The 18,211-nt window shown below is 42.9% G+C and overlaps 1 protein-coding gene across 1 annotated transcript; it reads left to right on the forward strand.

Annotated features, from left to right (window-relative positions):
* Nucleotides 1–13,450, forward strand: dap (death-associated protein). Its single transcript, XM_084565990.1, has 4 exons — nucleotides 1–221; nucleotides 1,105–1,201; nucleotides 7,111–7,153; nucleotides 11,630–13,450. The coding sequence occupies exons 1-4, from the start codon at nucleotides 167–169 to the stop codon at nucleotides 11,747–11,749; spliced, it is 315 nt and encodes a 104-aa protein (XP_084422116.1). The 5' UTR covers nucleotides 1–166; the 3' UTR covers nucleotides 11,750–13,450.
* The last annotated feature ends 4,761 nt before the right edge of the window (nucleotides 13,451–18,211 follow it).

Below are 18,211 nucleotides of genomic sequence, written 5' to 3' on the forward strand. Positions count from 1 at the left end.
TTTACGTGACGTCACCACGCACCGTTTCCAAACAATACTCAGGAAAAAGCCACGTTGACGATCCAGACCGAAGTGTAGTCCACAATTTGTGGCAGAAAAGGGCAGAAATTCGTTTTTGTCAGACTCTCTAGATCCCTCTCCCAGCAGACTCCACATCAGAGCAGCCATGTCATCGCCGCCGAAGGAGAAAGTCGAAACCAAAGGCGGACATCTCCCTGCAGGTAAAGATCCCTATGCTGCTGGCTGTGTTGTTTTTGAAAGCTTCTCGTGATACCCGAAGGCCTTTGTTTCTGCAGTGTCTTAAACCTGTAAATAAATGACATGACGCTGATTCATTCTTATGCAATCTTTGAACTGGCAGAAGCCAGAGAGCACAACGCGACGCATCGATCCAGATTGCGCGTCGTGGGATAGAATCTGCCATATTTCTCTGTTTAGCACATTTCCTTACTTCCTGATTGGCGTGAGATCTTGCAACATCATCAGACCTGCTGACACTGTAACGATTAATCATCGCAGTTCGATGTAAGCGTTTTCAGTTACAATGTGGGAGTTTAATGGCTGCTGGAAGGCGCTGACGTGGAGGTCAGAGGCTCCAGTGCCATGGATGTAGGCTGAGGAAAAACAGATTAGGTGTACGTGGACATGAGCAATGCAGACAGAGCAGGGCACTGGGCCACAACAGCTGCAGGACTGATAGCACGGTGAGATAACGAATGCACCTCGCACCCAACCTGTGATCAGTGCAGCACATACTGGCTGCAGGCTTTAACAAACATGCAGGTGTGGTAGTGAAGGTGCAAGAAGGCCAGAAGCCTTGACATGATTTTTTTTTTCAAAGCAACCCCTAAGCAGTGAAGTTAGAAGTCAAGGTCAGCTACGGATCAGCTCTCCTGCAGATACTAGGAATCCAGTGTCTTGCAGGATATCTGTTTGCCTTACACAGTCAATTTAACCTTGAGGTGGACAGAGTCTACCGCGCAACTGTGTAAATTAAAATTAAATTAAACTAAATTAGAAAATCAAATTTTAAACTCTTTCTTTGAGCCATTTGTGAGGTTTCAGCTGTAACCACTGCATATGTATGTGTCCCTTCATGTGCAGTCAAAGCAGGAGGTATGAGGATAGTGCAGAAGCACCAAGCAGCTGCTGCCCCAGAGCCTCCGCAGAAAGATGACGAAGAGGAGTACGTCAGCGAGAGGTAACAAACGCACACATATTCATGGAGAGGTTTGTAAATAAGGCCCTGTGGAGACATAAAAATCAAAACTACAGCAAAAAAAAGCGACAATAGGGACCCAGAATAATCCCAAAGAGAGAGACAAAATGACGCAACTACAGAAAGAGTCAGCAAATGACTACACAGACACACAAAATCTCCAGAAAGAGCCAAAATTACTGCAAAGAGTGTACTCCACAGAGACGCATAGCTCCACTGTTGGAGACGTGGAGGGCCTTGTCATGTCCATGCGTTCTTTTTAAGTGTAAACACGGAACGGTTAGATTGAGGATTTGTTTGTGCAGCAGTACAATTGTGGTGATTTGTAAGCTGATAATCACAGTCACACCCAGCAAATGACCAACAGAGCTATTCCGCTGCTCTCACTTTACTATAAGGCTGTACTGTAGGCAGTCCTGCAGCACACGTTATATGTGCCGTTGCCAGCTAATTCAGTAAACAACATAATTACTGCATAATTACAGCATTAAGTTGAACAGCCCATTCAGCAGTCGCTATTGTTTCCTATAAACAGCCTTGGTTTGCATGTTTTACGTCAACCCTGCCTCTATTTCTGAGCGACAATAATTGTTCAGTTCGCACATTAGCATGTTCGGGCTTTTGTTGCTCCAACGCATTGTTTGTGCTGGGGTCACTCCGTTCTGCAGTGGAGGTGGTGCAAGTCGTTGCTCATTTTCAATGTAATTTGGTGTGTGTGTGTGTGCGTCTGCCTCTACGCCCACATATGTCTTATCAATATTCATGAAGAGCCGTCAGCGATGTGCGTATCGGTACAGGTGGCGCGTTCACACCACATATCAGTTTGTGTGTGTGTTGTGTTAATAAGAGGTGATAAATGGGAAGTGACAAGCAGTACACAGCAGTGAGCAGGGTTCAAGAACATCGCCAACTGCCAGGAGATTTTCTGTACTCCGCTTCTGCACTGGCAACCTCGCTCGCGCACACTAAATGATACATTACATGTTCTTTGCCCGCCATGATTGTTGTTCAAGTATTTTCCTCCAATTCAGAGCAAGAATAGTATAAGGCCTGTCAGTGGAAATAATTCATTTCCCTTTGTTCTCCTATACTTTGTGCCAAGATGAGTGGTGGTAACAGACAGAGCATTAAACTGAAAAGAGAGGTCAAGTAGATAACAGAAAACAACAGGCGTGCTTGGCTTCTTCTTGTCAAGGATGAGGGCCGGCTTAAGAAAGAGAGAACACTCAAGATGGACCAAGACTGTGGTGGGCGCAGCTCAGGGTGTGACTGGCATTCCTGTCCTTTCGAATGTGTACTTCCTCATTTTGTGAAGTTGTTTCAGAGGATATGGAGTCATACTGAGAACTTCTGGCTGCAGCTAACAATTGTTTTCATTATTTGAGTCTCTATTTGTTGATTAATGACGAAAAACTGTGAAGAAATGCCAAAAAGTCTGATTTAAGAAGTACTTAGAATGTCCAAACAAAATATAAACCAGAGTAAATGAGCTTTTCCTTAAATGTTATAGACCGGGACATCATTTATGAAAGTATTAGCCTATTATTTCAACTATTATTTTACCATCTCAGCTGTAAATTAAACAAATATTTGATCATTTGCCAAATAAGAAACCTTTCAGCTACACCTTTGTGCATATGCACTGACAAAAGAGACGAAAGAAATAACTTTGCACTGTTTATATTATCTCCGTGCATCACAGACCACGTAAAGGCTTAATCACACTTTACCAGATGTTACCATACCAGAACTTTTAGTCCCTGGAACTTTCTTTTTTCCCAGGAACTTCAAGGTTCCTTCAAAGTGGTGGTTGTCCTAAGACCTGTGAAGATTAGGCAGCTCAGTCTGCTGACACACGAAAAAGGCGATTTATGAGTATACAACAACCTGCTGCACTCCTCTTCAGTAGGTGGTGGTAATGCAGAGGACTATGCCAAAGCAATAACAACATATAAAGTGGTGACTCAGCAACAGGAACTGGCAACAAGAATAACTACGGAACACATGCATGTGTTGTACTGCTTTGCAAAATGGGGTTATTGAGTCACTGTTACTTAGTTACAAAACTGACCTTTGGCTGATGTGGTGAGGACTCAACCAATCAGAAATGTTCAACCCTGCAAGCCCCACTTGCTTTTGATAACTCCCAAAAAGTCCCTACTCACAGGGACCAAAGAAATCATTTAGAACCGTTGACTGCGTTGGAAATGCAGGTACTCCCCAAGCTTCCTAGCTGCTAGGGGAAGTCCTGTGGTGGAAACCTGGTTAGAACAGATGTGTTTTAAGATTCACATAAAATACCTGCAACTCTCTCCTCTTATGTGTGAACTGGATCACGTGGGTTGTTCAGAGTGTAATAGTTGCCTTAGTGTTTATGTCCCGTGATTCCTTCTGAATATTTTAGAGCCTACAGTTGAAGAAGAGGAATCGTTACCTGAGCTGTGTAAATAAATTAGACAAACGGCACACTTTTATCACACAGGAGACAGATCTTGTATCTACCGTCAGCTTGATAAACCTCTCTTGGCTTCGCTGTGTAAATGCATGCTTACTTTTCCCGCTTTGAAATGTTAATCTTTGCCTAAAAATTACCTGTCAGCGCACCCTAAAAGAGAGGCTGAGTAACCGCACTCCATCAGCACGCGCAGCGCGAGAAAATCTCCCACTCACCCGCGCCCTGTCCGTCCCTCTCCGTGTCACGCTGATGGACGTCTAGCAGGTGGCTACTGGGTAAATTTCGCATTAGTAGCGGGCAGTGAAGCTTGGTAGTCAGGGGAACACCTGCCGTACCCAATCTAGGCGAGATGGACAGATGGGGCAAAGAGAGAGAGAGATATAGGTTGCAGGGAGGAGGAGATGATTATTATGATATGGGAAGAAAATGGTGTCATTGCAATATGAAGGTATGAAGAAGACAGGTACAGGAAGGAGGAAATTGGCAAAGATTGAGATACGGGCAGGAAACAAGGGCTTAAGCCAGAGCAAACTGGTAACCCATGAGGCTTCCTCCTCGGTAACAGTTGGTTGAATATGTTTTTCGAATCCATCAGGATTAAATGTTCAGGAAAAGTGGGGTTTTAAATGTGTTATAGAAGCAAGAGCAGGAGGGGGACGGCAAATGAGCTAAAGTAGACTTTAATAATCACTTAGCCTGTCGCCTCTCGTAAAAAGGGAACTAACAGTTTCAGATGAGGCTGTGAGCTAAATTTGCAAGCTACACACATTACCTCTCTTACATAATGTTTAGGTGAGAGGTGGATATGTTCCACAGACTTGGGTTGGTGCCGCACTATACACTGTACGTAGGAACTGTGGTGAAATGTGCAGAAAGCCAACAGCTCGTGGTGAAAAACTTGAGAGCAAAGAGAGAGAAAGGGGGAGGAGGAGGAGGGAAGACGGGCAACAGGCATCAGTTTCTATGGCAACCACCACCTCGCCCACGGCAACAAACTTCCTGCTCTGCCGAAGCGGAGAGGAAGATGGGTGGGGCAGTGTTAGCAGTGGCTTTAAATGTAAAGACAAAGAAGAAAGCACCACGTGCACAGACTAATGCACGTTCAACCAGTCGACTTGTTAGTTAAAATTTTCTTTTATGTGTCTCCCTCACTCTTTTCCTCCCCAATTCCCCTCCCTTCCGTATCGTCTCCTGGCACAAAGCAACTCCTCTACATGATTGCATGCAGCTCTCTACTGCCCCCTGCAGATCCCCCTGTGCATCCTGGAAACATAAAAAAACACAAGCGATGTTTTGGTTTCTCCCCATTTGCCCTTTTCTCTTTCCCATACAAAAAAAGGGCATGCATACCATAATCTGAAGGCTAATGCTTTTGTATCTAGATCAACATATCAGGGCTTGTAGTGGTGCAATTTTGCTAATCCATGACTAAAAACTCTTAAACTGAGTGTCATTTGATCAAACCTGTCATTCTTGACTATGCAGTATCTGTGCCAGTCAGGTGAAAAGCTTAAACTCTCATTTTGCCTTCTGTCTGACTTTAAACAAGTTTTTTTTTTCTCACTTCGGAGCGAGTCAAATGTCTCTCCGACAGGCCTTAAATCCCTCACTCCTACCTGCATGTCTCGACATTTCTTATCTGTCTGCCCTCTGTCTCTCTGCCCTTAATACCAAATCCCAGTAGCAAGAGTTTGATGTTCCTCCGTGCCCTTTTCCCTCCATCCTTGTTTTTAATATACTGCGCCTCTCCCTCTTTTCCAGTTTGTCAGGATTTAGCCACAGATTGCACAATGCAGACAAGACATGTGACAACCCAGCGTGAGTTGCAAAGCAGCCCACGCCGCCTCAGTATGCGAATGCATATCCAACCGAGCATCCCCGCTCACCCCAGCCGCACTGTGGTGGCTTTAAATTGGAACTCGCGCAGCTTACCGTGCATTTGTCTCACATGTCTCTGCGTCAAGGTGTGAAACACAGAAATACATTAATATTTAGATCAAGCCCTTACAAATGCACATGATATAGACTTTATTGATCCACAGGAGATATTGCTTGGTCACAGTACCACTTTCTCGCACACAGACAAACAAAATGAGTTGCGTCTCCTTTTCATTTTACCCCATTTCTTTCTTTCCGCTGACATTTGTCCTCTGCTGCCTTTAAAACTCTTAATTTCACAGCTAGCTATTCATTTGTATGAGACGAACACTTAATTAATTGAACTGCAAATAGAGAACCCTTCAACCTCGCGTTCTGGGAAGCAGCTACCCAGGAGCACCAGGTGAAATCCAACGTATCCAGGCATTAATCTAATAGCAAGGTGTGAATATACTCATTAAGGCATGAAGCAGAAGGCCCCGCGCCAAGATGTTGACTAGACAGACGGGTTGAAGATCCATGACTGTTAATTGAGCGTGATTTAAAAAATAAAAAATAAAAAGTTGCGCGTGGATCCTAAAGTATTAAAAAGTAAGCGGCAGATGTTCCGTACGCTATGAAATCCTGAAGTGTTGAGAGCCTTGACTGCTGAGGCTGCAGTCTGCGTGAGAAAGTTTTTTCATCCTTTCAACATATTTAGGCTCTTAATGAGGTGAGCTGTAAGTTGGACACGCTTGCTGCTATAGCTAATGTCTTTGAGTGGAGTTTTGAAGGTGGGTAACTGTAGTCCTTTGCCGTGGGGGTGGTGGCGGGGGTGACAACGCCGTAAAATTAGACGGCACTCGTTTGTCACGTCAAGGTCGATACTTGCCTCGGGTTCCGCATTCCTCCTCCTCATCCTTCTCTCTGCCTCCGTCCCTTCCTTCCATGTGTGAGTGAACGCTCGCCTCCTCCTCTCCTTCATCTTCTTCTGCTCTCCTCTAACAGTGTGTTATTATACAGGTATTTCACTCCCCCTGCTCTCTCTGCACCTCTCCCTACCCCCTTCCACGCCTCCTCCTCCTCCCCCTCCTCCGTCTGCCCTGACCTGCCATTACCCCTCGCCTCCCTTCTGCCTTTCCTTCTTCCCTTTTCCACCTCCTTTCTAAATCTTCCTTCATCATCCCTCTCTCTAACTCTCATTTTCTCTCATAGCTTTGGATCTCTCTCGCCTCCCTCCCCTTCTCCTCTCGTGCTTTTCATCCCGAAGCTGTGAGCCCCAGTGTTTGGCCAGAATGAATGGGAGCTATTTAAGCTCCTGGCAGGTCCATCCAGACTCTGTGTGTGTGAGTGTGTGTGTGTGTGTGTGTGTGTGCTGCCAGAAAGAATAAGACTGTGGGTGTTATGTGTTTTGACAACTTGGGATGTTCGTATTTTGGCACAGTGTCACTTTTGCGGGTTCAGATGTAGCCAAGTAGGCAAATCTTTATAAATGTTGTCATGAACTATATGCACAAAGCTGACCCACACTCCAAACGGTGTGAATTCATTTTATATCGTTTTTGTCTTTCTCTTTCAGTCCACCAAAGGCCCCCGTGATTGTGTCTGGAGTGGTTACAAAGGTAAGACGCACACACACACCATCTCAGACACGCGCACACCCACAGAGACCACCGGTTGTGTTGAAATAAGCATTATAATGTGGTTTATATCTGGGACAGGAGCTCTGCAGGGAGTGGCAGTTCTCTCAAAGAACAAGAGAGGGATGGGAGGAAAGTCAGGGGGCTAGAAGAAAACGGAGAGAATATCTGTGCCAAATGAGGGGGAGCAAAAAAAAAAGGAGATTAAACGGAGTGGAAGCGTTTAGGATCGATAATCATTTTATGATTTATTCGTTTGTAAATCTGGTAACACTTTATGATATTGATGCGCCACGGTAATACACAGCCACATTGTGCACCGTCAAAAATGACCACAGATTCAAGATTACAGCTCTGGCACAGTCTTTACAAAAAAAATTATATTTGAGGCTTCACAGTAGCTCATATTAGCTTACATGTTAGCTGTGTCAACTATGTGTGTGTGTTTAGACTTCAACAGCCTCGACCTGCCACTTTGTAAAGTGGGTCAAAGTTGGCGTGTAGATGTTTTTGTTTCATTTTGACTGTATGTGTGTGTGTGTGTGACATGCGTCCTTGACTCCGCGGATAGCTTCGTTCACTTCTTCCGTGTGTATGAGTGTGCGTGCCAGACGAGGCAGATTGTTTACGGAAGATTGCAGCGATATCAGAAGGTGGCAGGCTTCCCATTTATCCCCAGATCCCCCCCTAGCCTTCCAATCCGTCCCCTATCAGTGCCATCAAACCCGAGAGGCTAGCAGTGCACAAAGCTTTAGAAAAAGCTTTTTAGGAGCTAAGTGAAACTCTTCAGTGTGTTTGCGAGTGTGCGGAGTTGTTGGCTTGCTTCTCTGATTTTTATTTTTTTTTTTTTTTTTTAGATTAAAAAATAAGACATCTCCTGGCTGTGTACTTTCATCTTTTCCATTAATGGCAGAATTTTTTTTTTCTTACAAAAGATAGTAAATCTATGGTGGCAAAGGTGAGCATCTAAAAGCAAAACCCACTGAAGTAAAACTGTAAAAAGAAAAGTATTACTGAGGCTCTGTCCTCACATCCAGAGTAGCTATTTGATTCTGGCTTAATGTCCTCCTCCTGGCCGGGACCCAATCTCACCAGAAGGTCCAGTCCTGTACCCTCTGAATTTCAGTTATTCTAGGGTAAAACAACTTGTAATGCAACAATCAGATTCCTTTACCGGATATAAAAAAGTTTTTATGCTTTCAGGTTGTCTGTATGTACACCGATCAGGCATAACATTATGACCTTTTGTTTACGTCTACCTTGTTCCTCCAAAACAGTTGTGACTCATCAGAGAATGGACATGGGTGTCCTGTGGTGTCTGAGAACCGGATGTTGTAAGCGGGGACCTTTGGGTCCTATGTGTGGAGGGGAGGGGCCTCTGTGGATCATCCCACAGATACTTGATCAGTTTGGGATCTAGTGAATTTGGAGGCCAGGTCAACACCTCGTGCTGTTTTTGGAGTTGTTTCTAAACCGTTTTATGTGTATGTGTCTGTTCTGGGGATGGCTGCTGCCATCAAGGAGTATCTTTGCCTGGTCTGGTCTAGGTGGGTGCTACATGTCTAAATAACATCCACACGAAGACGAGGTCCAAAAGTTTCCCAGCAGAACATTGTATTGTCACAAGATGGTCAATGTTATTCACTTCTCCTGTCAGTGGTTTTAATGTTGTGGCTGATTGAAGTATACTACATCAGATATCTCAATAACACATTTCTTGAAAAAAATGGTATAAATGAGTGCAGTCAAAGGTCACAGTCACTGCGCCCCTTACATCCATTCCTGTGATCGATATGTCAGGAACGCCGCGTGACGGAACTTTGCAACAAATGTCAAATCTGGCACAAACCTTCTCTTGGACTCGAGGATTAGAAATTATTGATCAAGTGTCACTGCAAAATCACAAAACACTCAACTTCATAAACTAATATTGAAAAAATCTCACACTAATAATGATGTGATGCTGTTTTGTGTCCAATAAGTAAAAGGTCGACTTCACTGGGACATGATAATGTTCAGCAATATTAATGTCTACACTACTGCTCAATTCTGGCGGAGAAAAAAAAGCATCTTAACAGATTTTTTGACAATATTTTGACATCCGTGTGGCTATTTCAACAGTTTAAGCACTGTGTACTCTTGAGCACCGTGCACCTAGGAATTGTGAGGTGGTAAACGGGAGGTAGGAAACATGCCAGTCATCCTTACTTCTGCTCACATTGCGGTAATACAGTTAATTTGTTGTGTTGCCTCCCACGGCTCCACATCAGTGGGACAGAGATAGTGGGGAGAGAAGCTTTGAGCGTCTCAGAACAGAGGAGAAGGGCAATTGGAGGTCAATTCCACATTGCCTTGCTTTTAGTGGTGGAATTGGCTTCAAATGAAAGAAGCGCATGCACACTGTAAATGTTTTTTTTTACCCCCACCTAACACACAAACACACACACACGTGCTGGAAATGTAGCGCACAGTCGCACATACAGCACAAAAAAAACAGAGAGGATTAGGGTCAAGCGAGGAGGGGGTGGGCGAGTAAAGTTCAGCGAGAGGCTCAGAGAGACAGGCAGGAGTGTGGGTCTTTGTGGAGCGTTGATTAAAGTGGTTATGTAACTTCCTCCATGTGGACATCCTAAGAAGGGGGAATATCGTGGAACCACGTGATAGGTTATTACATTTACGATGGAGTGGCAACATCCGCAGAGTGGAAACATCTGGACAGAAGGCATCAGCGAAACTTAAACAGTAAAATCCGGTATTTCGGATGGAAGAATTAAAAACGTTCAGTAATCCACTTAGTCATGGCTACATCAATGTAATGTGTGTTTACTTTGTGCTTTTCACGCTGTCCTTGAGCGCTCGGTTCCCATGCTTTCATCAATCTCACCACCCACCCTCAACCTATGCGGCTGCACTGTATATAAAACCTTCTTTTCACACACACAGGTATATAAATGTGCACTTTGTTTACCCTGCAAATTTCACCTAGAGAAAGAGAGAAAGATGAGCGGAAAAAGCATGGAATGAAAAGTAGTGAGTAAGGAATGAAAGAAGGAACAAAATGAAAACTTGTAGGTTAAGATAAAAAATAAAAGAGAACGAAGAAAGATCATGTGAAAAGGCAGGAATGATTGTAGGAAGTTGCAGATTAAAAAATTCTGCGAGCGATCAAATTACTGCTTTGATCCGATTTAGAGGTGATGCTGTTTATGGGCATATTTCTTGGAATAATAGATTGAGGTTGCATCGGAGCAGATGAGCAGGGCCAGATGAGCACTCCATACTGTCCCCTTCGTGCACTTTGGCGATTTCCTCCTCATTATTGTGATAAGAGGTCAGAGGAGAAGGATTTAAAAGAGGGCCATAGACTGCCACATACCGTATACAGGCTTAGGCACAAAACATACAATTACAAACACTGAAGGTGTTTCCCAGACGGAGAAAGGTCGCTCAATATTACTGTACGAGACTTTATTTTAGTTTGTGTAGCTATAAGTAGGCGTTTAGGAGTATAGGAGTGAGGCAGAGTCGGGCACTGGCCAGATCGGGATGGCAAAAGCCACTAACATTAGGCTGCAAACTTAAAATACAGTCAGTGGTTTTACTCATAGCAACCTCGAGATTTTCTCAACTGCCAAACATAACATAAAATAAAGCAAGTGGGGACACATGGGTTTCTCGTGCTGTGGTTCAAAGAATCCCAAACATGTAGCTTTCAGATGTTTTCATGCTTCCCTGTGCGGTTAGACCTGCAGGAATACCAGCTGTTTCTGTTTTTCGTGCTTTTTTTGTGATGGTTATTGTGTGTTTAAAACAAAAATAAAAGGCATTTCAAGTTCAATCACACTGTCATTCTGATTTTATCATTGTTGGGCCTTACACCGATCAGGCATAACATTATAACCACCTCCCTAATATTGTTTTGGTCTTCCTTGTGCCTCCAAAACAGTTGTGACTCATCAGAGAATGGACATGGGCCTTCTGAGGGTGTCCTGTGGTGTCTGGTAACAGAATATTGTTAGTGGGGGGCCTTTGGGTCCTATGGGTTGAGGGGAGGGGCCTCTGTGGATCATCCAAGGTCAACACTTTGTGCTGTTCTTCAGTTGTTCCTAAACCGTTTTTGTGTGTTTACCCGTGTCAGGCTGCATCCTGCTGGGGATGGCTGCTGCCATCAAAGAGTGTAATTGCTATGGGGTGGGGGTGCCTGGTCTGATCAAGGTGGGTGGTAAATCTTAAAGTAACATTCACGCGAATATCAGGTCCCAAAGTTTCCCAGCAGAACATTGTATTGTCATAAGATGGTCAATGTTATTTACTTCTACTGTCAGTGGTCATAATGTTGTGCCTGATCGGTGTATATGGTGTTATAAATCTTGTAAAGAAAGGTATTTTTGGCATCTGTTTCATCTCGTTTTGGCGGGAAAACTGTTAAAAACTGTTTTCTGTTTTTGTTCTGTTTAGGGTGATAAGGACTTCACCCCAGCAGCTGCACAGGTGGCCCACCAGAAACCCCAGCCTGGTATCCCCAAGCTGCCCCCTGCTCAGCACATCAACCAGCACATCCATCAGCCCCGCAAGTGAGCTGAGCAGCATGCTACTACGGCTATGCTAACTCCACCAGCCGGCCTTCCCAATGGAACACACAGGACGAAGACGGATCCCCAACAGGCACAGATCTCCTCTAAATAATCCTTTTTGTTCGACTGTTGCGTTACACGTTGGAGAAATTTGTCAGCAACAGGCACCCAATCCAAAATAGAGCCATTGTAGAACTCCCTCTCTTTACACCGCTGCTGCATCAGTTCTGCACTTTCAGGTCCTCTCCTTAGGAGGAGGGATTGTCTGGCGGTTATATAGTCTTAAGGTGAATATAAAGGAGAGTCTTCTAAAATGGTTCTATTTGAAGGATAAAAGAGTAAGTAATCCAGATCTGAGTCTGTTGGGCAAGCTCGCAACACAACCAGCCAATCATAGCAACCTATCAATCAAGCCAACTATCCAACCAGTCACCTCACAGTGATGAGCCCAGGCTCCAGCCTTCTACCGGCAGTCTTCACAGACCAAAACAACCAATCAAGAAATCATGAGGTGGACACCAGTTTAACCTTACCACAAGCCAAAAAGAGAGAGAACCGGTGTATACCTGAGCTACAGGTGCACAACGGACCAGAGAGTATAAAAATAGCCAATTGCATGACCGCATATTAATCAAGCATTAGCCCGAGTGCTGAGGTTATCAGCAACTTTGACAAGCATTCCATTTGACCCTGTCCCCCTGTGATATAGTGTTTGATCGGCCTTCAGTAATTCACCCCAGACAAGAAATTTTCAACATTATAAATATTATAGATTACCTGCTTTCCTGTCGTGATAGCTGCCATTACCCATGTAGCTACTTGATGCATGCTGCTGGTGTCATGATAGCATGCAGAGGCTAATATAGCTTTTGGGCTTTAGCAAAAAATCTATTTAGCTTTTGCCGCAGCTTCCTCCAATGTCAGCGTTCTTACCTTTTATTTGACAGAGTCTTACTGTTCTCTGCAATGATAACTCATCCTAATGCAAACTCGATCAGTTTCACAGGACCAGCAGTGCCTCATTGGTTAGATTTTAAGATTTTTAGCCTCATTTGACTCAAATAGGATTCCCGTTTTATCCGCTGCACAACGGTGCAACTAAACGCCTAATGAAACCTGAAGAAATCCACTTACTGCAAAGCATCCGCAGGACGCTTCGTGTCTGCATTACCGTTGGCTCGATCGTCACAGGGGAGTTAATTACAAGGTGAGCGAAGCATTGCAGAGAGGCAGCTTGGGAAGCGGTGAGACACTTGAAATGAAGGTAAAAATGCAGCGATTTTACATTCCACATCGATGTCAGCATACAAGGAAAATGCAAAGAGTTTATTTCTATTGTATCGGCAGATAATCCCCCCCCCCAGAAAAAATCCGACCAGATTGGCATTCCCCTTGAAGTGATACATATCAACACACGCAAACACAAACACCACCCTTATCCTTAATCACCCGTCCCCTTACACTCAAGTGTCATTTGTTGCAACACTAATGTTCAGGTTTCCGGGAATAAAAAAAGAAAAAAAAGTTTAACATTGCCAAGAAGGAATGATTTCCTATGTTAATTTAAGTTTGAAAGAGTTTTATTTTTGTTTTGTCTTTCTCAGTTCTTTTTTTGAGTAAATTGTAAAAAAAAAAAATCTGTAGTCATTTAGTGGACTTGGGTTATTAGGTGTGGTTGTGATAGTAAATAAAGATATAGACTATATCTTGAAAAACGCCTTTGTCTTTATTTTAAATGAATTCATGGATGGCTGGAGGAAAGCTCTGCTCCACACAGGCACATTCGTCACTTCAAAAAGAAAAAAATCATCTCAGTGTTTGGGAAGGTGAATGATAAAAGTTTAAAATGGTCTTATTTGATGAATTGTGGCCTGTCTCTCACCTAGAGCCTCTGAGCATCCCATGGTAAATTAGCGCCCTGCACTGAGGGATTAGGGCTCAGGTGGTGTTTTGAAATGAAACTGAAGCATCTCTCCAAGAGCTGTCCTCTGTTTTTCCCCCTCAGCACACACACACACACACACACACACACACACACACACACACATGCACAGTGTGCGCCAGGTGTTCAGTGCATGTAATCCATCTTTACACAAGCATCCGCAACCAGGTGTTCTGTCAGCTTATGTTAGCCCAATAAACCAGGCGGTGCAGGCTTAGTTGGCACGAGCCCCTGTCAGCGAGCTGAACCACCCCATTAAACTAGGCACCATCGCCTCGACTCTTCGTTGTTTTATGTGGTTCTGTCAGTGTGGCAGACCTCTCATATCGCAGCCCCGTGCCTTATTTGACAGACTGAGGCAAAAGAAAAAGTGTATTTTCTGTCCTGCTCAGGAGTTTCTAGCTGTGGGAGTATAAAAAAAAAAAAGAAACCAGACTGGATTTAAATGTATCCTTACATACTCAGTTTTGGCCATGATAAAACTTTACATAGTTGGTAAACGTTAGGATTTATTTGGCGAATACATCGATCAGCCACAACATTAAAACCACTGACAGGAGAAGTGAGTAAGATTGACCATCTTGTGACAATACAATGTTCTGCTGGGAAACTTTTGGACCTGGGATTCATTCATGTGGATGTTACTTAGACATGTAGCACCCACCTAGACCAGACCAGGCAAAGATATTCCTTGATGGCAGCAGCCATCCCCAGCACAGACACATGCGCAAAAAACAGCTTAGAAACAACTGAAGAAACAGCACAAGGTGTTGATCTGGCCTCCAAATTCACTAGATCCCAAACTGATCAAGTATCTGTGGGATGCACTGGAACAAGCCTCATCAGAGCCTCATCAGACAATGGGCCATGTCCATTCTCTGATGAGTCACAACTGTTTTAGAGGCACAAGGGAGACAAGCTGTTCCCTTGATCTTCCACCATCACCACCCATACCCCACCAAAGAGATCCAAAATGGCTTCTCTTATCTTGTCTGTCTACAGGTGAGAAGAAATTATGAGTCCATGTCAGTCTAAGTCTGAGACAAGCTTTTAGCTTTCCTTCCAACGCCATAAAAGCGTTTGACCTGGCTACAGGGTTACGGTTTACGGCACATTATCCTGAGCACCAAGTCACTCTCGTTCGGAGGGGCTTTATAACGGCCAGCTGGTCCATGTTGTCCTCGGGAACGCTAAAACTGGCTTCGGCTAGCTGAGGCTGGTCATTTCTGCGACCGAGCCGCCTGATAAAACCTTCCACCAGTGCTACAGTTTACTCAGTCATCTGGCAGCAGTGGGTGGAAATGATTCAGTCAGTCAGGTCAGGACCTTTTTTGGAGCTGCTCATGGTCGCCCTGATAAAACAGCAGGGCTAAAATGACCAAATCATCATGACATTTGGACTCCACTTGGATTAAAACAAACTTTGCTTCTCCGGCTCCCATTTGTCTTATATTGCAAAGCACTGACGGGATTTTTATGTAAAAACACCCATTTTCAGTACCGTTTCTGTTGAAAGTGTTTAACACAAAGAAGAGTGCCGTAGTTCTCCTCGGAGAAGATTTTCTTTCACATAAGAGAGCTACTCCCTGCCAAGGTTTTATCACCGAGGGTGCCACCACCACCGCCGCCGCCAAGTTCATCTGTAGTTCACACATTGTAGATATTTCTGATGCTGATTAAACTGTGCGACATGATCATTTATTCATACTTTTCAGCTTTTCAAAATGGAATTCATGAGGAAGGACCTACTTTAGTCTTGATTGCGGCACAGTATCTTTTTAGACTGGGATTAAAGACGCATTAAATATATATATATACTGTATATACGACTATACGACTCCCATACCTGGACAAATTAATTGTGACTTTGATGCTAAGAAAATGAATTATTACATATTTAAATACATCTAGTCGCAATACAACAACTAATACATCACACAACCACAAAATCAAGATCCAGTCATAAATTTTAACCTAAAAACATTATGCGTATTATAGAAAAGGTTATCATTTGTGGGGCATATTTTAATTAAAATATGACAGAATAATGTAAACTACTAAACTATTGTGGTGTCACTAGTTATTTTATTAAGGCAGTGGTGCAAAGTAACTAAGTAAATTTTACATTTCTATCCTTGCTGCATTTAGCACCTTTTTAGATCTACAGTATATTTAAATTATATTGTGATTTAATGAATCTACTTTACAGTATTTAAAATATATTGCTAAACAATGGCAGATATAAAATACAATGAATTGTGAGATTAAGCCATATGACAGTATATAAAATTAGTAAAATGTACCTCAGTTAGCAACAATGTGCAAATGCTTCTTTCATGTTAATGCTTCATTGATAGAAATTCAGTAGTATTTCATGTATAAACACATGTAAAAGCACTGTCAGAGCACATTTTAGTATGTAATGAATAATTTTATACTTTCAGTACATTTTCAGTGTAAGATTTTTTATTTATAATGGATTATTTTTGAATTGTGGCATTGAAGCTTTTGTTCCACCACTTGTTAACAGTGATCAGCAGTAAAATTATACATTTACTGGACAATATAGCTTTTTTTTATAAACATATTTTATTAAAAATGTTTAATTTATTATTTAAAAGGTGTCTTCACGTCAGGTGCTACAGAGAAAGCATAAAAGCGTCTTAGAGAAGATACAATTACATTGTAAGGATGATGTCCTCACATTTGAAAAACATGTTGACGTTGCACATATTTTAGTAACTGCTTCACAAATGTCCTTATCCAATAAACTAAAAATGTCTTTATTGATAAACCTGCATAATATCGCTTAAATTCTGCAGGAACTCTGCAGGAAGCCTATGCGTAATACCAAAACCAACCAGCAGAGGGCGTCGGTTCAGGATTCCCCCCTTTAAATTCACAGGTTTGACAGAAGCTTTCAGTCGGTGCAGGTCTGGAATCAGGTCACTCTGTACAAATCTCAGCCTGTAGCATCACATCATGACATAACGCCTATCATGCTCTCAGAGCATGGCGCCCTGTTTATTTTGCCACTTTCAGTATTTCTCTGCGAGATGGATTTGGGTCGTGGTGGGTGCAGGTGGAGGGCGGGAGGAGGGAATTGCTGACCAAGCCTGTGGCGCTTCATAATCTCAGGTTACAATCTGTGCCAACAGCTGTTTGAGCTACTAGCATGACCTAAATATTATCTGATGCATCCAGGGCCGACAGGTTTTGTCTCTCTTTCCCGGACATGCACGCTGCACTGCATTCAAGTGGGAGTGAAACTGTCAGAGCACAAACAACACATCTAAAATGACATGAACTTCATTCTATATTGAAAAGAAATCTTTCATAATTTAACAGAACAGCCTTACTGAATGACAGAAGACTAACACAGAAATCCATTGCAAGTTTTTATTCATAGTCAGTAAACCTTGGAAGACCCTTAGCTCCCTGCACACAGTAGCCATTGTGGGCCCTGACACTGCACTCCCAGCCTTTTCTGAAACATTTTCTTATGTTAATGCTAAATATGTTAATCCGGCTGCAGCCACTTAAGACTTTCCTAAGTACATGTGCAGTTGGCTCATCTTTTATCGTGTCCAGATGATTTCCTCTGGGCAGTGTCTAAGCAGAATGCCACTCTGAAGTCAATGAAGTTTATTTGAAGAAACGATTTGCCTGTGCAGTGTGCCCTCGTAACCCCTTAGCAACTCATCACCATGTATATTAGAGGCACACTCTTGGATGGCACTTAAGCTGCAATCGCCACAAGGAGTTAGGACCGTGAAATTGTGCTCTCGAAGTTCCCGACAATGTTATATCACTGCCGTCCCTGTGGCTCTGTGTTTAAATCGTGGTTCTCCATTTTCCTCTCCATTATTTTCACCGTTTCAGAGTTCAAACAGGAAACTGACCTTTTTGCTCTGTAATGGGATGACTGTTTTTTTTGTTCCGGGTTAGCACTTCAGTATTCATCCCTCCTAACACTGGGATTCATTTTTGTTTTCTTGTTTTATGACAAGATGAAAGTTAAAATGAGGCTTAATCACATGCACAATCACCGTTAGCAGAAGTGTTTATTTCGTTCACATCATCTGTACCCTGTATACACCAAGCTCACACATCCCAGTCATTGCACAGTCGCTAATCTAACCAGTGTCAGTGTGCTTTTGGATCGCAAACATTTGGGAAAATAAATTTGAACAATCTTCCCACCTTGTAAGATACATTTCAGACTTGGTCTCAAATGGTAAAAACTAGAAAACCTTGCATACATATCAGTGTGTGGAAAATGTTGAATTTAAAAAAAAAAAAAAACAAGTTTGTCATCAAAAAGCATTAAAATCTCTAATATAAAATATATATATATATATATATTATGCAAAATACATTCAGGGTTTGTCCATTTAAAACAAAACAAAAAGCATCTAAAAGTATTGCCTATACATATTCTCTACAAGACCTGCATTCAGATTGCTCAGGCAACATCAGTATTCTCCACTTAATGTTTTATTCCATAAAATGTTCAATGTTTTA

The sequence above is a fragment of the Chelon labrosus genome, assembly GCF_963514085.1.
Source record: "Chelon labrosus genome assembly, chromosome: 18".
In the NCBI taxonomy this organism is placed as follows: Eukaryota; Metazoa; Chordata; class Actinopteri; order Mugiliformes; family Mugilidae; genus Chelon; species Chelon labrosus.